This window comes from Thermobia domestica, chromosome 7, assembly GCF_964235325.1.
Source record: "Thermobia domestica chromosome 7, izTheDome1.hap1.1, whole genome shotgun sequence".
NCBI lineage: Eukaryota > Metazoa > Arthropoda > Insecta > Zygentoma > Lepismatidae > Thermobia > Thermobia domestica.
In genome coordinates this window covers 199,314,800-199,340,505 of record NC_137460.1, presented here as the reverse complement: position 1 = coordinate 199,340,505, position 25,706 = coordinate 199,314,800, and the positions used below count along the sequence as shown (strand labels likewise).

Genomic DNA, 25,706 nt, shown 5'->3' with positions numbered 1-25,706 from the left:
TTTTTTTTGATGATGACGGGGCATCAGCAGCATTAAATTATTTTCAGTTCTTTTGGAAATAGCATTGTGGGGCCATTCCATTCTTTAGGAGTTAAATTGAGAGGATAATATTTAACTCAACTTAAAGCATTAAGAAAGATGTATTATTACTGGGGACTCTAATAATTTTACTGAAATGGGCTCAGATCACATTTCAGCAGGATTTATGTGCCTATGTTTATGGGATGTGGTGAACCTATTCCATGCAACATTTATACATTCATGTTAGTATTGTATCATATGGATTTATTTATAGAAAGTTTTATTTTCGTTTTATTATTATTATTTACTGCTCTTTTGACATGAAATTTGCCACATACATGTCTTTGCCGATTATACACATACAAACATTAGAAGAAATACCGGGCGATTTTGTTATCAAATTATATTCCTAAAACAACATATTTATAGACATGCGACAATAATTTTGGACATGACATGAGTGCACATACTAACGATAAAATATGAACGCTTTTTCCTTTCCTGCGCAAACCCGCGAAAGGAACAACACATCTAAACATTTTGTAGCTAACTCCGTAAGTGGCAATATCCCCTTGGAATTATTAAGCAGAGATTGTCGAATACGTCATATCAATATGTACCATTAACTTGCAGCTTTGTACAACAGCTAAACAGGAATGAATCCAGAGGTTAGGCTGATGAAAAATACCCCTGAAGTTCAGAATTCTCCCGGGAAAACCATGTAACAATTTTATATTATCTAGATTTCAGTTTTATGTATTTTACACCGAATGAAGCAAAAATGTAAAAAGTAAAATTTCTGTTACTCTATCTAGAGTATAGTAGAATCTTAACAGATATGGAGCCAATTTATAGCCACTATTATTATACTAGGGTATCTCCGAGATTTTACTTTATGCCCGTTGTTTCTAGAAAAATGAAATTCTATATTATTTTCTAAGGTTGCTAAACACATCGATTTATACAGAACACACACTCCTTGCAATAGTATTCTTGGCCTGGACTGGGTTGATATCGTCTCGAATTATAAATTCATCTCTCTCGTCTCGACACATCGAATCTCAGTCGCATCTCGAGACAGTATTGTTCGTCTCAGTATAGGTGCCATCTTTGCTTTGAAGAAAGGTGTTTTACGACTCGTGTTTATTAGAAAGTTTGTCTCCTTTGCTATAATGAAGTACATTGCATACTTGTGTATTTTCTTCCACAGGCTGTATATAATTGCTGAGTGTATGGCTACCAACAGTATATAGCTATGAAGATGACAGTGCCGTAACTGGGAAGTTTCCCTGGAAGGGCAAGAACTAATATTTGGGTCCGCAGAATTTAAAATCTCAATAAAGATTTGTATTACTTCTAGAAGCACCAATTGGTGTTTAGTGGAAGTAGAGCACGAATTACATTTATTTTACACTTTTTTTTTTATAATGTTGGTCTAGCAGCAGTATTTTAAATTATTTTCAATTCTTTTAGAAATGGCATAGTGGTTCCAGATAAGATCATTGAAAATATTTTCTACAAAGTGCTGAAGGCAGAACGAGAATGAATTAGAAAAGGTCTTGAGAGGAGGGAGGGAAATCCCTGCCTGTGAGCAGCACATCTGTTCGCAAAGATCAAATTGGAGCCGACAACCTTCAATGTTACCAAAAAATGTTCGTTACTCTTGATCTAAAATTAAGCGTAAAATTGAAACAATCATCCAACTTCTATTGCTTTTCTGTGTACATTTGGAGCATTTTTAGTTGTTGACTACCATACTTCATTAGATGTTCATGAAGTAAAATTTACATTATCTTAGGAGGACTGAGAAACCAATGGTAAAAGGTATAAGATCCTCGATATTTATAAGCCGAAGCGCCTTCCGTGATGCACCTTCACGATTCTGTTCAACGACAGGGGGTTGTGGTGACTCAGTGATGGAGCATTCGCCCCTGGTTTGTGTGATCTTCAGTTCAATCCAAGCTCGCGCCAAGTGGGCTTTTGTGGTGAACAAGCCTTGCGTGCGTGAATTCTCCCGTTTCTTTCACTTTCTTGCCGTTGAACGATCCGCAGTGATAATTTCTCCTCGACACAGAAAGACATGATATATCACCTCCACCATAAACCATTATCATATCAGCACCTTCTGCAGGTCGGTGGTGGTATTGGAAAATATGTTCCTGAAGTGATCACAATCCGACTACTGTCCTGACTGTTTTCGATTGTTGTCTAAAGTCCTGATTGTTTACAATTGCAGATCTATTTTTCATAATCTAATGCAGGAAAACTTCTCGGTTATTCCATACACTCAAAGAATGGCATACGTTTTAACGGCGATATTAGCCGATGTGACTTATGTAGCCATTAATCCAACTTTTTCTACTTGCTGATTGTGTGGAACCTCAAACAATAGTGTCATGATCTGTATCAAATTCGTTTACAATTTTAGGAATACTTTTCCGAAGATCTGCTTTCACAGTCATCCTAAGGAGCTCATTAGAACATGTTGTTGGTCGGTGGACGCGGGGTTTAGTTTTCAATGTTTTCACTGGCACGAAACTTTACAAACAAATACCATATAGTGTGTTCATTCACCACTTCTGGAGCAAATGCACTTTGTATTTCGCGGCTAGATGTGAAGAATATTTTAACTTGAACTCTTGAACAAAATACCAATCGCATTTATGCGTTCTCCATTATGTATTTTCACACGATCCTGTTCAACGACAAAGGACCGCGTGGCTCAGTGATACAGCATTCACTTTTGGGCGTGGGCGAAGGTAACATGAAGTTATACAAGAATGACAACGCATTTTGGGAGTATTTGGAAACTGTGTCGGACATCTTAGCTCTTGTAGACTGGGCTCCTTTGTTGCTAATCGCCTATTTCAGCGTTCTTTATAACTCGTACACAGTGACACACCAACGGGATCCAACGGGTCTGGAGCCCCCTCAAAACATCCTAACTCTATATATATTTATACACTTTCTCAATAAAACTATATTTGTTCAACATGGAAATGATTGATATAGCACAAAAATATGATTTTACACTTCATCTGTACTCTTTCTCTTATAAGAGGCCGCCGTTGTTCAGTTGCAGAGCGTTCACTTCTGGTGCATGGGGTCCCTGGTTCGATTTCCGCTCACGCTAAGTGAACTTTGTGGTGGACAAACACCGTGTACGTGGGTTTTCTCGGGGTTCTTCCGTTTCCTCCCACTTTCTTCATTCCACCATTTCATTCATTTCTCACCATCATCACCGTCTCTTTTAGCCTAGCCAGTATAACCGTGGGAGGTAATACTGAAAGATTTCATTTCTTTTTCTTCTTCTTCTTCTTCTTTATTATTATTATTATTATTATTATTATTATTATTATTATTATTATTATTTGCTTGTTTGTTCGAAAGCAGTGTTCCCAGAGCTACATTGACATCCTTCCGGTGTAGCACCGAGGCTACAGGAGATGCAGAGCAACAGTCTAAGGTAGGATCTAAACCCCAGTAGCACAGTTGATGGGCCGATGTCGATCAACATGGGAATTTTTGGTGGGATCGATGTCGCTGTCGATGACGATCGATGCAGAATGGCAAACATTTTTTCGACATTGGCCAATATCGGCAAATCTATGTCGATCGACATCGGCGTCGATGTTGATCTATGTGGGTCCCATGTGGATTCTTCCAGATCAATGTTGGCCCCACATTAATCCATGTAGCCCCATCTAGATCTGCCTTATATCAACATAATCGATCTTGGTCCCTGGTTGAACAATACCGGCCTATGTGGGATCAATGTCGGCCCATCTAGATCTGCCCCATACCCACATCGTCGTTCGAGCTCCCTAGTTGACCTATGTGGGATCTATGTTGAACCACCCAGATCTTCCCTGAACCCATATCTTCGTTCTAGCTCCCATAGTTGATCGATGTGGATCTATGTGGGATCCATGTCGGCCCATCTAGACCTTCTTTATACCCACATCGTCGTTCTAGCTCCCTGGTTGACCGATGTGGAATCTATGCTGAACCACCCAGATCTTCTCCATACCCACATCGTCGTTCTAGCTCCCATGCTTAATCGATGTAGCTCTATATGTTCCTTGTAAAAAGAACGGAGCTATTCAAATGTATTTGAATCGCCCAGTACTTTTCACAAGGAACATAGAATAGGCGACATTTCTGATCTTCCAGCTTCTATACACAATTGCGAAACGTACGAGCTCAGCCTATTTCTTTTCACACTAAATGATTAAATATGAAAGTTTTATTCAAACCTGAGTGCGGATATGTTCTTTTGTATTGCATGTTGTAGATCTGGGTTGGACCCATATAGAGCTACATCGGTTAACCATGGAAGCTAAAATGACAATGTGGGTATGGGGAAGATCTGGGTGGGAGATCCCACCCACATCGGTAAACCAGATGTGACCATATAATTTTTACAGATTTAACACCAGATGGATATGTCAACATATCAGATTTGAATAGGGCCATGTACTGCATCTCTGGCGCACGCTACATGCTTGTCTACCATTTTGGATTCAAGTTATGTTTTTCTAATGAAAATAGAAGAAAATGACATCGGATACATCAGACATTTTTTCAAAATGTCACTGGTGCAAGTAGTTTTGCCGCACTTCTATCTATGGCGGATCCAAGAGGGCGGTCGGACATTTAGCGTGTTTCAGAGATGCAGTATTTAGACTAAACAAAACAGTATATAATAAAAACATTTTCAGATTGAAGTATTCACATTTTTATTTTTTTTAAATAATTAAAATAAAATTTACACAAAACATATTCCCTAACTTTTTTTTTTTCGTGAACTTCACTCATTGCATAGAGGTATATATTGTACAATTGTTTTGCTATTTCCAACATAACGAATGGAAATAAATACTTTTAAACACGTAACTTATTATCATTAATATAGAAACAACATAAAAAATGAGTGAATCTTCTCTTGCATCAACTTAATAGTTACCAAACGTTGACACTGTCTTCACCATTTTATTTCATTCCATATGAAGAGTTCGCAGGAAGGACTATGAAGGGCACGTTTTAAAATGCTCAGAAAATTCTTTCTCAGCACCAAAATGTATAATTAAGATGGTGAAAACACGTCGTAATTCGCTCATGTGTACATTCGCGAGTGGACTACGCCCTATTTTCACCAACTATTTTGCATCTTTTGGTGTGGAGAAAATATTTTTTGAGCATATTCAAAATGTGACCTTCACTGTTCTTAACGCGTAGTCTTCATATACATCATTGTTTCCTTCCACTGAAGAAGGAACCAGCTCTTGTTCCGCAACGTGTGGAAACTATTTAGTTTATTCAAAAAAGGGTTCACTGATAAGTGGCCATTTTCCTGACCCTTATGTCAATATATCATATGTATAATAAAATTAAACACGTAAAAATCATATACACTCTACGTCAACGAAAGCCACTGTAAATAAATTTATTTCAAACATCGAATTTTTCCGCTACACATCCCGACTAGGGAAACTAATATATAATCAAAGAAACTATGCAGATAATATTTATCTTTCTACTTAACCTGAAATAATTTAGAGAAAATTTAGGAAGTTCTTTTCTTCTGTAAATTATTAGTTTCCCATAAATTTTAACTTCTCAAAAGTTTTTTTTTTTAAATCCCACTGTAAAATATCCGTTAATTCGCACACTGGTCTGTAGTGTGGACTCATCCCTTACACTTACACAGACAGCACGGAAGTTCGGAAAGCTCATTATATTCAGTAAAATATGGATGCCACTATAAAGTTTTAATTTGGATAGGTTCTTTGCAGTAAAATACAACATAAAACTTATAAAAATGTATCACTAGGAAATATTTCTGCAAATTAGCGAACTGAAAGTTACTGTGATAAATTAAAAAAAAAAAAAACTATTAATAACGGTTACTTTCATGAAGTTTATAATTCTCTTGTACTTTAACATATTATTGTCTACTATTTTATTTACAATAAGACATTTCGTTCATATAAGTTTGTTTATATCAGACACGCTGCTGAGGGTTGATCACAACTAGCCGCGGGACCGATCACCCCACGGCTTTCCCTTCGGGGTGACTCTGCAAGGTGAATTCAAGTGGTCCTTGGACTCTTGCGGGTTCCCCGCGGAACGACTGTGCATCTTCCCCTAAGTCTTGAGCCTGTTCTCTTCTCCGATTACATCTGTAGCCATCCCAATCTCGCGAACCACTTAAGACTTTCCCAATCCGTCGGACAATGTCGCTAGTTTGTATATCAGGAAATCGGAGTTGTACTGCTCCTGAAGAAGAAAAAATTGTAAAAACTCAATGCAATAATACTGTATCACCAGAAGGGACTACACATTTAAATAGCAAATGTCATCATTGAGAAATAACAGATTAATTTTGAAGTTACATAAATAAAATTCGAACGAAAATATAACTTTCTCCTAAAATACAAAGAAACCTTTTATACATTGCACAAAAAACATCCATTGTACGCATGAGCGCATTATTACGTGCCCGAAAGGCTAATCTAACAGGACATTGTCGTTCGGTGTCAAACAGAGGAAGTAGGGAGTGGAAAACGATATGTGGATGGCTCAGAATATCCACTCGTTTCAAGTCAAAAATTAAAAATTTACTTGCACGGTGCGATTAACAGAAAATTACAACTTCTTTCAGAGGCAAAAACAAGGAAAGCAATGATTTTATTTACCTGCGAATAACAGCGTTACCAATGCCCTAAAATGTCTACAAATGCCAAAAAACTCTAATTTTCTTAGTTTCATTTTTCTAGATTAACACATATTGGTCTCTGAACCCTCGATATATGACAGAAAAAAAATCTCCAAACACGAACTGCAGTAATAGAAACTGATGAATGAATATGACAAGGAACGCGTATAGCATAGCAGATACGGATCCATATGAAAGGAGAGTATCTAACGTATTATTGAATTATGTTTTGTCCTCTAGAATGACCTTTTACTCTGATGGTGATTCAAAATTTTTTTCATATTCCTGTAGTAAAATGATCACAACGAACAATAACACTTCCAGTTCCCTTACTACATATTGTTAAGGAATTCGATTCGATCCGAAGAGGAACTTGTCCTCGTAACTCTGGTATTGTTTGGGAGATATTACCGCAAGCTTTACTTTTACTAGGATAATGCGAGAATGGCACCTAAACAAAGGATTTCACTGGTAGTAATCCCCCTCCAAGATTCCTAAAAATATATACTAAAAAACGCCATACATCCGAAAGATGAAATTAGACTCTAGTATATATATATAACAAAATTCTTTAGGAACTCAGATCCTACACAGGCGAATCAGCGACACCATCGCGAATGGGGCTTTTCCTCAGTCTCATCCGTAAACGGCAGAATGCTAGGACCTAAAATTATTAGGGGCCCCGAACTACATCGTGGCGTGAATCTAGTGCACATATCTTGAAGTGAGGTCACTTTACTACCTGTTTAAACCGTTCCATATTCGTCGCACGACAAAAATCGAAGGATAAATGTGTTGTTTCGACTTCATTAGACTTTTGTACGACGCATAGAAATTATATTTACAGTAAAACTTCTAACGGACATCTCAAAATAACGGACAGTTTTCAATTTCCTGGCAGAAATACATTGGGTGCAATGTGAAAATTACTTCTGAATAGCTGACATTCTCAATAACGGACGCGGATACTGAAAACTATTCCCCAGCGTCTATGTAGAACTTCCAACTAACGGACAGCCTGAAATAAAACTTTGTTATTTTCTTGAATTTCAAGCAATAATAGGCAGGATCGTTAATGTACCGCGCATTGTTGGATGTGATAATTGAACGCAAATGTCTCCATTTATTTGTTTTCGACATGCATTTAGTTTAGTATCCATTTTCAGCAAAAGTTTATTTAATCTTTGTCTGTTTGCCTTGCTGCAAGTTGTTAATTTCGAAGAGAAAGAGTATTTTGTCCGAACATAATACCATAGGAAAAAAAAAAAACACTGTATTAGATCATTATTAAACAGAAAGACATTTTGCCTACGTTATGTTGCTTATACGAGTAGTACGTTAAGTTTATACTGTAGATTTTTTTAAAAATAATTCTTCTGTCAGTGTCGTTCGATCCCTAATCGTAATCAAATGCACAGGAACAGGCTGATTTAAATCATTGTATAACCATGTCGTACGTCGACATGCTGAGATCGAGAATTGCTGAGATCGTATTGCCCGTTTGTCTTACAAGTTCGCTTCCTGCAAAACCGTGACATCATCATAGTCACTGATTCCGCTTACCAAGGTGGAGATGGGTGCTAGAGAACTTCAAAGAAAGTATCCAGGACTTCCCGAATTCCCGAAAAGTGAAGGGACTTCTCAATTATTTGCAAAGCGAAGGCTTGGAGAATCCATGCACCTGTGGAAGTTGCCCTTAAACACTTAATTTTTATGAGAACCCGCGGATGGTTGGAAAGGTTGTAGAAGATGGTACCGGTATTGCCAAACAAGGCATAACTGTAGACATGTCTACGACACGAGGAAACCGTAAACCATCCTACCTTATGATTTTGTTGTTGAAACACGAAGGTGCTATACAGTGAAAGCAAGATTTTCGAACTAGTATTGGATTGCATTATTATTGGTAGTAGTAGTAGTAGTATTTAAGATCCAATATGGACACCTAAATTATAAGTCCTAAGAATTCACAGTCCAAACTGCTAACGCTAGAGAAATAGTTGATTCGATTTTATTTTATTTGAAACTGCATTATTAAGAATACGTCACAATCAGCTTTAGATTAAAAAATAAATAAAATACATAAAAATAAAAAATACGTCATCTCCAATCCAGTTTGGCTGATGTACACTCATGTCCAAAATTATTGTCGCATGTCTATAAATGTTGTTGTAGGAATATAATTTGATAACGCATTCGCCCGGTATTTCTTATAATGCTAGTATGTGTATAATCGGCAAAGACATGTATGTGGCAAACTTCATGTCAAAAGAGCATTAAATAAGAACAATAAAACGAAAATAAAACTTTCTTGTCCATTTAGCAACATTTTGTTTTACTCATTCTAATTTTCGTATTTGTAATTTGTTTCCTGTGAAATTTACCTCAAATATACGTTTTCCGATTATACACATAGTATTAAAAGTACCCTGCAAAATCATTATCAAATTATATTCTTACAAGAAGACAGTTATAGATATGCGACAATTATTTTGGACATGAGTGTACATGTACGCAGCAATATATTATAGGCTCATGACATATCTCATAAAAGAAGTCATACCTGTTCTATATAAAAATGTATGTTAAAAGAATGTGCATTGCGTGCGAAAGGACTCTTCAAAGGCACCGAAAAGCCGAAGTGTAAGTCATTGTTGGCTTACCATCACCTTGTAAAATTAATTTTGTATGCATTGCTGAATTTTGAAACATGCATTTTTGCAATAGAACACCAACGACTTCCTTTATGAGATATGAAGCTGCACTCTCTACGTTGGTTGGACAGTGTTTGAATTTTAGGCTTCTGAAATTTATTTTCCCACGCTTTCGACGGCCTGCATCTCCCAACCTATTGATCGGTATGCACATGTCACAAAGCATTTTCTTGTTTCCATGTCAGGTACCCACCCCTACATTGTTTGGTACGCATTAATTTAACAACCTGTACATCCGAAAAAGCATCTGGTCACACGAGATCTATTTTTAAAGAATAAAAGTTTTCTTTTTAAACAATACCTGAAGGATATTTACAAATACTTCGTGTCAATACGAACTTAAGAATACCACTCACCAATTTTGAAGCCATCTCTCTGTCTTAAATCTTCTTCTAAATTATGAACCACAGACAAACTGCGTAAAGGGAGCTTGTCAGCTAGCAGGTTTGCATTTTCTATAGATTGCAAAGCTTCTTTACCACTACAGGGAACTTGGTGCAGCTCATATATTTTGGCTTCCATTTTATCAACTTTACATTTGAGATGTTTCATATCTAGCTGGATTCTCTGCAGTAACTGGAATATTTTTTCAACGGCTGAAATATCAAAAGAAAGAAAAAAATACTAAATTAATACAAGACCAAGGAGGCAATGGTACACATTGTTTGAAATATTTTTTATTCTACCTTAAGATCGTGTGTACCGCAACTACCATTAACAAAAGTCATCTAGGTTCTGACCGGCACATATCTCATATTGACCCTGAAGTCGATACCCACAGCAACATACGGGATGAATTTTAAATCACATATTGATAAAGCTTCATAATTAATGCATAAGCAGTTTTATTTTTATTTTTTATTTTTTTTTAAGTCTATTGCAAGAAAATTACTAATTGCTGTTTGAGGGCTTTCCTAATCATTACACCACATTCGGGTCAATTTTATATGTCTGTAGAGCATTTCAAGTGTCCTAATGGAATAAAATAGCCTGCTCGTGTCAATATCTAGGCATTCTACCGTCTTCTGCTGAGAAAGGTTACTGCAAAAACTCCTGTTGCGAGAGAATGCAGTTACATTTGATATTTCAACTTTCAAATTAATGTAGTATAAGAATGATATGCTCCAATGTTTCTCTGCAGAACCTCCGTATATGGAACAATGTCTAAATATCGATACTAGCAGAGTAACGGTTTCAAATGGGGTGCGAGGAATGCTTAACATTCAAAGAACGTTGATCGCGTCTCTGTGGTGTGACAATTATGACACCTGAACGGAATTTGCCTAATTTGGGTTCGTTTGAATCTCAGCCAGAGCAACAATAAAAACTTAAGTGTGTGTTGGTAAGCAAGCGAAGAAACCAGAAGCGCCACGAGAGGGCATATCGGTGTGTCGACTTGTCTGCTACCTGCCAATTTTGTCTGCTACCTGCGCACAGGCAGTAAGAAAAAAAAAAAAGACTAACAAGACGCTGTTTTGTACAAAAATATAAATTTTTCTGTTTCATGGTACAAACTTTATATCGTCAACCCGTCGGTTTAGCATTCAAAAGGTTGGGAGTTTAATCGCTCCTAACATACGCTTGCCCACAAGCCTCCTCTAATATGGAACAGAATAGTTCCAAAGCAACCATTCCAACAGGATGCGCTGCAAAACAAAATGTGATAAAACTAGAATTACAGATTATATGTTCTGAATTTTAAAGCCAAGAAGTACTTCCATTACGAAAGGAACGCCGGATCTAGAAATACTTTCGGAGATCTTAAACACTAAAGGTTTCACTGTAAAAAGTAAATCTTAGTATGATATATATGTTTTAAAATGTAATTAGTACGAAATTTATATTAGTTACACAAAAATCTATTTTTGAGGAAGAGAAGGGTTCGGACCCCCCTTCCCCTTCCATCGCACGGCTTGGAACATAACAATTTCAATTTCCAAGCATAAGTTTTATCATAATTTCGTTTTTCATTAACAAAAATTGGTGATAATCTCGGAGACTACTAGGTCAAGGCGGCCACACTAAGTGGTCGGAGAATATCGATGCATTGACTACGTGCTGCCACACTCTCGAGCTAGCAGGGTTCAAAATGTCTCTAAAGAAGCAATATAGTCTTCATTTTGTTTGGTTATTTAATAATGACGACACACGTAAGTAAGCTTAGCAATACAGTTTAATCTTTGGATACTTACTACTGCCAATTCCTAAACGAGCTGATGTGAAGGTACTGTCTGTATCTGCACATGAAGTAGTGGCAACTGACAACGCTGACATTCTGCATGGAGTTTGGATTTGGGAGTGGGATGGTAAAGGTCCATTTGGACTTTTACGATGTGATGCAGACGAGCAACCTCCGTTTGAATTGTGCACCATAGATGATACGTTTACCTCCGCAATTCCTCCTATAGATACTCCAAGCGACTCTGAAAGCAAGTGATGAAATTATACAAACATCCAGTTTTTACTAGACTGTTAGGTACACAATAAGCAGGTGACAACTTATGGTTTTAAAAGCATGTTTAAAATGTTACAATGATTACATCCAGTATTCTATCTGTAGGGGGATGGCTGGAACTTTCTCCTCTCTGTTTCTCGAAATACCTCTCAACCTTGGATATGGTGGAAATAAACCCCACCTTTTTGAGCTATTGATGAATTTATCCCCCTCTCCGGAAATCGCAGAAATCATACACTGATTACATTAACTCACAACGTTAAAAGATACTAACGCTGTTTATCTGCTTGTTTGATCCTGTCCTAAATAGACTCCATATCATAATTAAATGAATATTTAATGTGTACGTTATTTTTTCATTTATTTATTTATTGATGTATACTCATAATAGAGCCAATTTAACGACACAGTTTGCATTACGAGCCCGGTTTTTCTGTAGTTAACAATCATGAGAAGATAGCATTTATCCGATAAAAGGCGAAAGTATTAACAACCTCGTTAAAAAAAAGAAGAAAAACAACTAGCAAGCCTTTCATAGAAATAAATTACTTGAGACTGGATCTGAGTCTGAATGATTTGTTACGTAAGACTTGCTTGAACATAGCAAGTAGCCAATTTTGGACTCCAAATTGAAAAACTTGTTTATAAAAATAAACAAACTAGACATCTTATTTTTAGTTGTTAGGGCTTCTCACTCCAAGCTTGTTGTACACATTACAACAACTACTCTGCACATCTAACGAATAAATTGTTTCCAACAGGTTCATAAAACATTGTAGGTTACTTCTATCTGTCTACTATTTCAGCCAGCCTTACTTTTGAATGTTTTTCAGACGAAGTAGCAATAAACTTTCTCCAAAATAGTATATAGTTTCACATTTAAGTAACGTCTGCACTGGCATAGAATACGAAAGAACACTGTTTCTTTCAGGCCTGTTTTTTTGCCCCCCCCCCCCCGGACGAAATGGTTAAAACGTACTGGAATAGAACCAGCAGAGGGAAATATATGGTTTCAGTCCCTCCGAATACTAAGAGTAACCCCCGGAACATTTTTTTCTGAAACAAACACTGCGAAAGAAGGTGAACTCCCTGGCAATAAAGAATCGCCCACGAAATCTTGATAATTTTAACTTTCACACATTTAAAAAAATATATATATTTTAAACGCGATTCAATACATAGTCCTATGAAACAAATCAGCTACGAGCTAAACTTTTAATTTGCGTTGAAATTACTATCAAGAGAGATATATATGAGGAGACAAGCAGTGTTCTTGAACGAAATTATGAATATAAAATATATTTAGCATAATTACCTTTCCGAATAGGTGCTGGGGGACTTGGAACACTACATTCGTTAAAAGTTTCATATGGTCTTCTCTTAGTTCCTGGATATGAGTCATCACTGTCCTCTTCAGACAAATATCTTTGTGGCTTTCTGCGACATCTTCTTGAATAAATTTCTTCGTCAGAAGAATCACTACTAACGTTTGAAGTCAGTAAAGCTTTGTCAGCCTTTGCTGCAGCTTTTTGAAATGAATCTGAAATGTTAAAAAATACATATATTCTACAGTTACTGATAAGGGAAAGTAGCTGCGAAATTATTCTTGGCATGAAAACCATACACGATAAGAAAGCAACATGGTTATGGATACCCTCAGTTGTGATTTCTTTGCTAACTGTAAAACATTAAATATTAGAATATCCCAAATAAAACAAATCTGTTTACGAACTAAATACTCTTGCTTATGTAAAGTTATTCACGACTGAAATTCGAGAGTAAGAAAGCCTGTAACAGAACTAAGAATAGAAGGCCTAAGAATACTAGCATTTTTATTTTATTTATTTATTTTTTAACTTTATTTAACGTACCTTTCACATTTCCTGCTCACGATAAGATAGTGCAAGGCTGGATTTGGAGAGAGTTATCCAGGCCTTGTCTTTAAGGTACTATATTCAGCATTTGCCTGATTTGACTGAGTATAAGATCCCGGAAAAAAACTCTAGCATAGTTAACACCAACACAAACACAAACACACACACACACACACAAAGAAAAAATCCTTCTTATTTCTCTGACTGGAGTTGCTACTTTTCCCTGACTTCTTTATTTTCTTCCATATACTATTTACTTCATTTAACGTTATTTCAAAAGCACTATCCTATCAAATCCTTTAAGAAACGTCATGGATTCTAAAAGCTAATTTAGTATATGAGGTCCTAACATAAAAAGTTCATTTTAGGTCATACAAATATATATCAACTCATACCAACTTGTAATGTAGAGGACAACAATTTTTCTTTTTTCTTCAATAAGACTGTATTCCAGCAATGTATTAAAATAGAAGACATTTTTTAAGCATATTTGTCACGAAACAACTGGTGACAGGAAGCTACGAATTTGAACAAGCTTACTTTATGAGTTTTTTTACCAACTAAGCTTCTCGAACTGTAGTCACAAGTATACAAATTACAATGGAATTAAACCTTTAAACTTTTCCTTGTTTTGACGAAAATATTCTCACAAATTTCGACCTGTAACGCTGGAGCGTCGAACAGGTGAGTCCACCGTTAGTAACCGTTATAAACGAATAAAACAGGAACAAACGTAATCCGAAACAACCTCTTGCAATTTCCCTGGCATTTATGTTTATTTCTTGTTTTCCTGATTTTCCAGAATGCGGACATGGTGTCTAGTCAGGATGGCCAGCCACCGGGCTGAAATCTGCGACCTACCAAATACTAAGATAACGCGCTACCAACTGAATCACGGCTGCTCCGTATGATAGATCTTGCTATTCAATGCAGAAAATAGTGAAATAATATTACATTTTGACTCAAAATTGAGGTATAAATACTCAAAAACACAACGAGACAGATAAAAAGAAAATACAAATAGTACTCACTGGATTGTCCATAGATTTTTATGTTCACAACTGTCCAATCAGCAGATGGCTCCTTACAGTCCCTGATAAAATTTTGAATACGCCTAACGGATGATGTCTTAGGCCAAAGGCATTCATTTTCGTTTTTAAGCCATTTACTAGGTATAACTTCTAATGCTCCGTCCTCGTCAGTGAAAGCTGCTACGCAAAACTTTTTTCTTCCTGAGGTCATGTTGATTCTGTCTACAGATATGCTCTTAAAAAAAAAAAAAAAAAAAAACTGAATAAGAAAACACTGCAGCGTATTTCTCTTCCAAACACAAAATACATTTTGATGTCACAGAGGTAAGGGAAGCACGGGATATCTTATTCGACAGTTTGCCACACATAAACAAATACCAACTGCGAACTGCATGGGAAGGAATAATAGTCACCTTCTATCGTAACATCCAAATATATCAACCAAATGGATGGGTGATCATTCGAACTATTTGTCTCAATAATATTAGTAACTTTGCCTATTTTCCCTGTAGTGACTTGAACAAAACTGTCCTTATCAACAGAGATACCAATCATGAACCCACTATTACTCACTGCTCTATATTCTTCACCCACAACCGCTAAACATATGGTCCTCCGCTATACGGTTTATTCAAAGCTAATTTGCGGTATGTCCTGGAAGTGAACTCACGAATAGATCAGGGTTGGCAAAAACCATGGTTTTTATTGGAAAAAACTGTTTTTTTTTTGTTTAAACCAGTTTTTTTTATTTAAACCAGGTTTTTTAAATTTAAACCAGGTTTTTTGGTTTAAACCAGGTTTTTTTGGTTTAAATAATTTGCTCTATATATTCATATCATGTATGGACAGAAATAAGTTTGTTTCGCCTTGATGTTATTATGCAACAACCGGGTTATACTGGAAGGGGTCACATAAGCTTAAAGCGGAATAAAAACCGCTTCTCGAGTTACATCCAAGAGAAATTGTCCTCCATTTGAACTCGGTACCAGGACTAATTGGCCACAAATGCAATACGTCTGCCGACGCACTCACGAAGTAATCCTGATAAAAATACGTTGTACTGATCTTTACATGCTTCTTAATATAACTGTCAAGAGTCATTTCAGAAGAACAAAAAGATAAACAGTTGCACAAGTGAAACCATTATACAGAATTACATATGGACAATTTCAAAGTAGTACGGAGTACAGAAGAACTAATTTAGTTCAAGTTAGTTAACAACGACTTTTATTGGTCGAAATTAAAGAAATACGACGACTTAATTTGCATATCAGTACGAAAAGTGATTAAAGATACGAATTATTTGAGTCCACTTTGGCTCAGACTCATTTATACATAAATAGATATCAAAGATACTTCTCATTTCACTAAATGCCTCTCGTGAGGTCTGTATGACCCCCCTCCCACACACACACACAAAGTACGGCATTTCGATGTATTTTACCAATAGTAAACATTGAATTGAAACAATATTTAGAATTTTTCTTTGATTGCAATTACATAACAATAACAACAACTACAAAAAAAATCACAAAACAAACATACATAAACTTACTTTAAAAAAGTTGCTTTTGTAGTATAATCTTTTTGAGTAATGAATGGGGAATTTAGGTCTGAATATAATACGAATAATATACGGGAGTGAAACGTAATAACCCACAAATGTGTGTTCATCAAGATTTTACAAACACTTACACTTTTACGAACATTTTTGGTTTTTTGGTTTAAACCAGCCAACGCTGGAATAGACACAATCATATTATCTTCGTAGCTTTCGCTTAAACATCCGCAGCGCTGTGGACGGAAAATGCAAATAGATGAAACAGTAAAAAAGAAAAAAAAAAAGTCACCAGTTTGTTTTTCTTCTCTACTGTTTCATCTATGTGCATTTTCCAATCACAACGTCGAGGATGCTTATTATTTAAGATAATCTGATTGTCTATTCGTGAGTACATTTCCTATTTTCCTTATTTTGGACCATTTTTGTCATTACGCTCCCTTTTTATCCATGTGATATATCCACTCTATTCCTTATCTTCCCTTCTTAGGCAATGAAGTAAATTTTAATTCAACGACATCGAACGTCTAAAATTGTTATGACCAGACTTGCCCCGCTTTTTATTCGCATAAAAAATATAGCATCTCTAGTATCTAACCCTTATACACTATATTAACTGTGTTTCGACCTTAACAATGTATTTATAGGGCCTACTGTTTCTCTCATACAATATCTGGAATATGTTTGCTACCTGTACATGGTGTATAAAAGGTTTGCGGTAACCACTGAAGCACCGTAGCTCAATGGTAGAGCGTGGGTAGCATTCAGGAGGTTCTGGGCTTGATCCCCGTAGATAAGTGGTAACACTTGCTACCTTATAATCCATGATTCCGGGTTAGATTCCTGTGGGGATAAAGGTAATTTGTATCCCACGTAAAACTGTAGGTCCCGTCCTTGGAAGCTCAACAACTCGTTCAAAACGTTAACTTGAATCCACTCACACTCAATTACCATGGTCCACTATTCAAACAGTTTTCTCACTTATTTGCCAAGATCAAATTCAATGACTTTTCCAAGTTTTACACGTCACTACCCAGAACTTCACTGTACTGTTTTCTTAACTTGTTTCATGGTTGGCACTTCATCCTGTAAGTTATTTCAGAAGAGATCTAACCAACCTAGCTAGTTTTTAGGCAAATCTAGTTTCTGAGTGACAATCACAGGCTAAGTAACCTACGTGTGAATCTGTATTTTCATGGCCAATTCTAGTTTTCAAATGGCGATTACAGGCAAACCAACGTAGTGGCAGACATAAATTAACCTAATATGACCTAACCGGCAAGACCTTATTTTGATTATTTATTTACTCATGGGAAGGACAAAAAGAAGGGATCGATCCTTCAGGTAAAACTAGGATTTGGACAGGAAGTGGCCCTGGCCTTTCAAGAGAACGTACTATCCCGGCATTCGCATTGTGGGGCGGAGGAAAGCCTCAGTCAGGCCTGCGCGGGATTCCAACCCACGCTCGAACTACCCAAGCGCTGCGTGACAGGCGGATGCTCTTCCCCTACACCAACAGCTGGGTTCAAGATCCTACGTTGCGCAAAACAGCGAAAGTATGCGCTCACCTAAAGTTTATTAAGTACAAGGAGCAAAATAGTAAATTAACTTACTTAAAATGGAGTTACAAGTTATATTTATCAACACTGTGTCCCTTGTACTTAACACAAATCAGTTGTCATGCGTGTGCATCTACCACTGTTTTATAAAAAGTAAAATCTTGCTGATCTTAACCTAACCTGAAACTATGCAAGAATGTGCCAATTCGGTAGTGAATAACTCGATAGTACCTCCATTTGTCATAATCTCTCAATTTAAAGTACTTTTTAACGCATTTTTTTAAGTAGTAAATAAACTTGTTCCAATATTTGGCCGTCTCGGCCTGAGCCTCCTCCTATGCTTGAAGACCATAAATCAAAATTATTCACGACTAAGTATAGTGATATCTACACATGTTTGCACCTGTAACAACAAAACCAGTACCAGATTTCTTGCATCGAGCGCGGACTATAAACTAGCCAAAATTTATTTGGAACAGTTTATGTAGATCTCTTTATCTATAGTCGACATCGTTCATGCAAATCAAAGATAAAATATGCATTCTATTAATGGAAGAAAAATAATTTTAATACTCACCTTCAATAATAAATACGATTTCGTCGAATTGATGGTAAAACCAAAACAAACAACAGTCATAAGTATATTTCCTGCTTTTCCCTCGCTTCGCACCGCTTGTGGCGCCATACGGTGTTATGGTTTTAAAACTGTGAACAGTTGACAAACAATCTGCGTACTCCGATCGACATCGATTCGACATAGATCGAGGCCGAATCGAAAAATTACTTTTTCAAATAATTGCCACAGAACCATCAAAATGTTAATTTCATGTGTTTCAAATTTATTCATTGTAAAAAGGAAATGTTTCCATGCTTTTTTCTTTTTGGTGGGCAAGCCTATTTATATCCCACGTGGGACCTATATCGGTAAATCAACATCGGCAAGCCCACCAAGTTCCCACGTGGGACCCATATCAGTAAATCAACCTCGGCAAGCCCACCAAGTTCCCATGTGGGACCCATATGGGAACTTGGTGGGTTATTGTGGGCCAGTTTAGATCCACGACGCCGACATTGGCCGATGTCGCACAAATATGGGTCCCACGTCGGCGTGCTACTGGGGAACCATCGTAATGCCTTCAACCTCTTCCACCAAAAATCGTCCCGGGACCACGTCCATCAAAGGAGCGGGCTCTAGGTTTTAGACTAGCAGGAAGAGCATAGGCGTTACTAAAGAGGAACTACTCCCAACTAGCAACTGCTCGTTACTCCAAAGAAGAAGAACTATTATTATTATTATTATTATTATTATTATTATTATTATTATTATTATTATTATTATTATTATTATTACAAATTGATTAATAATAATAATAATAATAATAATAATAATAATAATAATAATAATAATAATAATAATAATGTACAGGTGTCATAAAGGTTAGTGGTAGCCCAACCCATCAAACCAGTATACTCCACTGTTATATATTAGTTTTCCTAATTCATAATCCTTTGTTCAGACGGGCTACTCCGTTTGACTTAGTCAAGCTTAGACAGTACTGAATGAGCAGAGTGGTAAATAATCTGTGCTCTACTGGTAAATCATTTGTAAAACTAGTTTACGTATGATGTCCAGTTTGACTTATTTCATGTTTTAAAAGAAAATACAGGTTAGGGCTACTCAACAAAGTAAAAAAAAAAAGTTCATAAAACAAAGTAGGTTTCTGTAGTGCAATATTTTCACAATTAATATTGAAACCCCAAAAGGTAATAGATTTCTTCCAGTTCCGATTTTAGTAGAGGGATTAGAATACAGACGAAATGTATATTTTTGGGACGCTTAACTGATTGCAGAAAACAACTTCTTGTTATCTATTATAGATTTATTCTATTACTCTCAACGTTAAAACAGGAAGTTTCTGATTTTCGACCACTTCCGGTTTAAATAGAGGCCTACGACAGAAGATGGCAGCTATTTTTAGAACGCTGAATAGAATGCAGAGAACTGCTTCTCACTGTTACAATTCCTGTTCTTTGGATATGACTATTAAAACCGGAAGTGGTTCATTCCTACGACTTCCGGTTTCAATTGAAGATCAATAGAGGACATGAAAGGTATTCTTGCAGTTGCGTAGCGAGAAACTCATCAAGGGGGCGTTCACACACAAGCATTTCATATATATATATATATAGGCATGGGCGCCGATCCTGGGGGACCAAGGTGACCCGGGACCCCCCCAAAGCAAATGTGGGCCCCCTTATTGCATTTAAGAAGATATAATATTTGGAATAATTTGAATGCAATTTGTTTCAAAATCCTCATATATGCTTCCTCCATCTAAATGAGGCCCCCCATTTTACAGAGAAATCGGCGCCCTTGTATACAGGCGCGGATCCGAGGGAAGGCTATAGGAGCTAGTCCCCCCTTGACGATCAGGTATACACTGGTTAAAATGGGCTTCAATTCTGCTTTACACTGGATAAAGCTGCAAGCTATGGTTTAGCCCCTTCCTTGTTCATATCCTGGAACCGCCACAGTATCTATCTATATCTATCTATCTATCTATATATATATATATATATATATATATATATATATATATATATATATATATATATATATATATATATATATATATATATATATATATATATATATATATACAGGGCCGGATTTAGGGACTGCAAAGGTGCACTTCCCCCCTTTGTTGTAAATATACACTATCTAAAATGAGAAGCGAGCAGTGAAAATAGCAACACATTCCGAAACTTTTTGCCATCATGTTTCTGTTTGGGGCTTAAAAGAAAGCAGAGCTTTGCAAAAGCATGATTTTCTGAAGCTTGAAGGAAAAGAATTCACCAAGCAAAATAATATAACTTTTGTCAGGTAAGTAAGAAAACATAAGGCAAGAGGAGAGAAGGACATTTTTGTCCTGCATTCCACTTGCGTCCCTGTTTAAAATATTTCGGCCAGTAGTTCCTGAAAAAGAAGATACAACGTACAAGACAAGTTGAGTCGAGACTGTCGGCGACCGAGCCCAGACATAATATATAATGATCTTTATACCTTAAGCGATAATTGGAAACCAAATTTGATTTAAATCTGACCAATAGTTACCGAGAAATAAAGTACCACATACAAACAGAGCCGAACCGAGCCTGTCCTTTGCCGAGTCGGCCACCAAGTATAGAGATGTTTATTCTTTGGATAATGGGCTATCTGCACACCAAATTTCGATTATATTTGGCCAGTAGTTACGAAGAAATAAAATAGAACATACAAGGCAAGCCGAGCCGAGCCTATCGCCGACCAAGCTCGGCCATCACATGTAGTGATCTTTATTCCTTTGATGATTGGGTACTTGTACATCTAATTTGGTTTAAATTTAGCTGGTACTTACCGAGGAATAAAGTACTACATACACATATACTTAATTACATCTGGAGTAAAACTAGAAGCTCCCTTATGCTTACTAAGGAAATTAAAAGGAAAAGTTCTAACATTACAAATGGAACATACTTCATGTAAGCAGAATCCACTTTCAACATTACAACACTAATGGGGAGAGCTTGAGGCGGGTGAGCCCCCCTGACTACGCCACTGCACTTTTGAGGCACTTGAGAGCTATCCGAATGGAGAAAACTGCTTTCACCGTTCTTGCTATCTTTTACCGCTCTTGCTCTATGTAGACCAATATTTATTGAAACGAGAAATTATAGTTGAATGAACCACTTCCGGTTTTAGTAGAGAGTTAATAATAGAGATTAAATATGTTCTTACGAAACAGAAACCCGGATCTTAATACGTATTACGTTTCCAATCTATGATGATCAATGATCAAACCGGAAATGATTTATTTAAACCACTTTCGGTTTGAGAAGACTATTTTAATAACAAACTCACTTCCTAATTCTTGACTCTTTGTATTTTTACCAAATTTGGTGATGATCCATGAAATACTTTATTTATTTACTTTTTGTCACACACTGACACACGCGAATATGGTAAATATATAATGGAGCTTTGATAAACCACTCTAGTTATTCAAAAAAAAAAAAAAAAAAACACACACAATGAAAACTTGATTTTTGGCATCCCTGCACACAATTAATCCGTTCTAACCATAGAAACATCGTACTGTGTGCGTTTTTGTGATAAATATTATAAAATGAAAAGAAATCTATCCCTCCAGAAAACAAAAGAAATAGGCAAATATATAAGAAACATTTAGACTTTTTTTGGTTGTACATTTGTGGGTGGAAGAGATTAAAGCTACTGCTTCGAAGGAGAATCCATCCGTTTCAACCAACAAAAGATGTAGAAAACCAATTGGAAAGACATTCCATCCTGAGATTTCAAAGATCATTATCTTTGTTCTACGAAGTATTTTGTTGACACGTGAATCATACCAACTTACGCCGAAAAAGCACATTCAGATACAATAGTTGCGTCGTAAAGTTGTGGGAAATCAGTAGGAAGTGGGAGATGGGAGTGGGAAGGGAGACTGCTCAAGGCATAAATGATTATGAAGCTGGAGGGGTAGACACGGGTTTCACTTTTCAAATTGTCATAATACATCCCTCCTCAGCATTTGTTCTTCAAAGAATGTCATCCATAGTAATTCATGAGGTTTGCAAGTGGTCTTTTGACTCTTTACCTGCAGTAACTCAATACGGAAGAATGCATTACAATTAATCCAAGTAATTAGGTGCAAAATTGTGACAGTCATCTGAATTGTATTACTCTTTGGCAACAAAATTACCAGTTCCTAAATGCAGTATTTTCTAAGATATTTATGAATTAAATTTTACATGTTATCTTATGAAGATTCTGAAGCCTCTGATGATGGGAAGACATCCCCTTAAGCTGTAGGTCATGTCTGACAGTGGCGTAGTCAGGGAGGATCACACGGCTCAAGCCCCCCTCCATTAGTATTGCGATGTTGAAAGTGGATTCCGCTTACATATAGTATGTTCTGTTTGTGATCCTGATGTTAGGACTTTTCTTTTTAGTTCCCGGCGTAAGCTGACCGGATGTTGTACTTTTACTCCAGATGTACTGTAATTATGTGTGTGTGTATGTAGTACTTTATTCCTCGGTAACTATCAGCTAAATTTAAACCAAACTTGATGCGAAAATACTCAATTATCTAAGGAATAAAGATCACTACATGTGATGGCCGAGCTCGGCCGGCGATAGGCTCGGCTCGGCTTGCCTTGTATGTTCTATTTTATTTCTCCGTAACTACTGGCTGAATATAATCGAAATATGGTGCGCAGATAGCCCATTGTCCAAAGAATAAAGATCGCTATACTTTACAAAGCGACAGGGCAAAGGACAGGTTCGCCTTTACAACAATAAAAGAACTACGAATATATTTTGTTTGACGGAAGGTGAAGGGGCTGAAGTATAATCTTGGGTGTGAGAATGTGTTCATTTGGCCCTGTACATTGTCAGTTATTCGCTTCAAACGCTATATTTCTTACCTTTTCATGCCGGCATATGTAATGACTTCTATATATTGATTTGCTATATATTACAGGCACGCCACGAAACCTCAAGTCTGAATCCAGGAAAAAGATCATATAGTTTTTTCTTTCTTTTTTCTTTTTTTGTTTTTTTTTTCTTTCTTTTTTTGCAAGATATAATTTATGCAAATGTCTATCGCCAAACTGAAATATTCAGTCATCATTGGCGATCTGGCGATCGAAAATTCCAACCTGGCGACCAATTGGTACATGGTTTTGTTTTATATTACTTAGGCACCAGACAAGGGTTGGAAAAAATAGTTTTATTTTTTTAAAAAAAGAACAAAACATGTGTTTAAAACATAAAAAATAGATGTTCAAAACGTTTTAAACATGTTTTAAAACACAGACGAAAAAAACATGTTTTAAACATTTTTAACAGTTTAAAACACGATTTTTAACATATTTCAAAATCATGTAATAACTTATTTCTTAGGACTTTCTGCTCTTTACTAGCAACCGACCTTTTCATTTATTTTATCCTGATTTATAACATTGTGCTGGGTACAGAATATTTCAGTATAGATTAGTAATTCTCAACTTATTTCATATTCCAACCCCTTTTTATTACACCCTCTTGCGAGTGATTCTCATAAGTACTTTCTTGGTTGTAATTAGCTTTTTAGGTAGATTTTAAAATCTACCTACTGTGGAGATTTCACACAATCTATCAATATGCATGGTGAAACAAGAGTCCTCACCACCCTTGTGCGTTGAGAACGGGTTGAGGGAGAATGATGAAACTTTTAAGTGGTCTGATACATCAGATAGTGCTATCAAGCATCATGGCTGCCATCTTTGATTGGAATTCAAAATTTCAAATACAAATGGAGTCATGTTACGTGTTTTAAGGCTAGAACTTTAGCAGAAATACGCTTGTGCGGTTACTTTAGCCTTTAAACAAGTCATTTCGAAGTTACTGCTTCTGAAAATTTCCTAATTATGCTCTTAGCGGCTAAGATCGCGTTTCATGGAGGCGGATGTGAATTTTAATTGCAAACATTTGATTACTATTTCAGAACACTCATGCTAATAAAATTATCTTAAAATAATAAATTTTCGAAAAGTAAGGATAGTTTGAAGCACACTTCATGTTGTGCTAACTTTAGAATATTTTCTGCAAGCCTATGTAATTGGTTGTTTTTTAAGTCAATAATTCATTGAAGAAAAGTAATATTTGAGGCGTTCAGAGCATTATGGATCCAAGTCCATTTTCAATAAGGTTCAGGTTTGCTCAGCAAATGAATTCTATTTCCAAACGTAATATTTTCGCAGTCAAGAGTCCGCAATAAGTATAACTAAAACCACGTTAAAGGCCGTGGGATAGTTTCATATGACAGCCGCTAGATAGAGGCGTCAATGGGGCAGGAGGGCATCCGCCCCCACCTCACCCTGAATTTCAGACTTTGGGGGCAGTAAGGCAGTTTTAAAAACCTTTCGATAAGCAAGATCCAACAAAATAAGTTTGAGGTCCTTACACCGAATAAATAAGGAGGAAATACAGATGATCGAAACTGGAAAGTTGTTCCAAATGATGTCGTTTTTTCTTCCTGTAAAACTAATGTTAAGCGATTCCAAGTTGTACGGAGACTGACAAGGTACATTCGCGAAGTGTCCCCTCGAGATTCGTGTAACATTGATTCAAATGCAAAGTTCTCCGTGGCCCAATGTGTATTGTACTAATTTAAGCGGCCCATACCGGTAATTTCCATATTTATGGGCCTTCATATATCCGGAATTCAATCATACACTACTATAACACTCGGACACAAAGTTGCTTTTAGTTTCTTTAGATTTCACTGGACATGAATATGGGCATATGCAGAACAAATTGAATCAAGTACTTAGCGTACGCGCCTTTCGCCTGGAAGACCCGGGTTCGATTCCCGGCGTGAGCACATGTGGTTTCGATTCCATGTTAATCAGTAGGTCCCGTCTCATAAAGCCTCGCTGTCGAAAAGGACGCTAAACTCCAAATCAACTCAACTATCGGCAGTGTCATCACAAGAAGAAAAATCTTATCAATAAGCTTACATTAAAAGCTTCACTCTTTGATCATTTCTCTTTTTCCTCTTTTTAAATACAAAGCAATCAAAGTAATGCTATTCTCAAAGGACATGTGCCTGAGGGCCTAAGGTGTTTACTGAATCTTAAGTATGAGGAAAAAGAAAACAGACTGAAAAATGTGGAATTTATTTACTAGTATAATGGAGATTCTTTTAAAGCCAACCTTAGACTCCCTGTCGCCAA

At 36.6% G+C, this 25,706-nt stretch overlaps 1 protein-coding gene across 1 annotated transcript; it reads right to left on the bottom strand.

Annotated features, from left to right (window-relative positions):
• Nucleotides 1-4,743: 4,743 nt before the first annotated feature.
• Nucleotides 4,744-19,035, bottom strand: LOC145690633 (uncharacterized). The gene is made up of 6 exons (XM_081765711.1): nucleotides 18,508-19,035; nucleotides 14,814-15,048; nucleotides 13,224-13,448; nucleotides 11,646-11,876; nucleotides 9,810-10,049; nucleotides 4,744-6,300 (listed from the first exon to the last, which is right to left on the bottom strand). The coding sequence occupies exons 1-6, from the start codon at nucleotides 18,613-18,615 to the stop codon at nucleotides 6,071-6,073; spliced, it is 1,269 nt and encodes a 422-aa protein (XP_081621837.1). The 5' UTR covers nucleotides 18,616-19,035; the 3' UTR covers nucleotides 4,744-6,070.
• Between the last annotated feature and the right edge of the window lie 6,671 nt (nucleotides 19,036-25,706).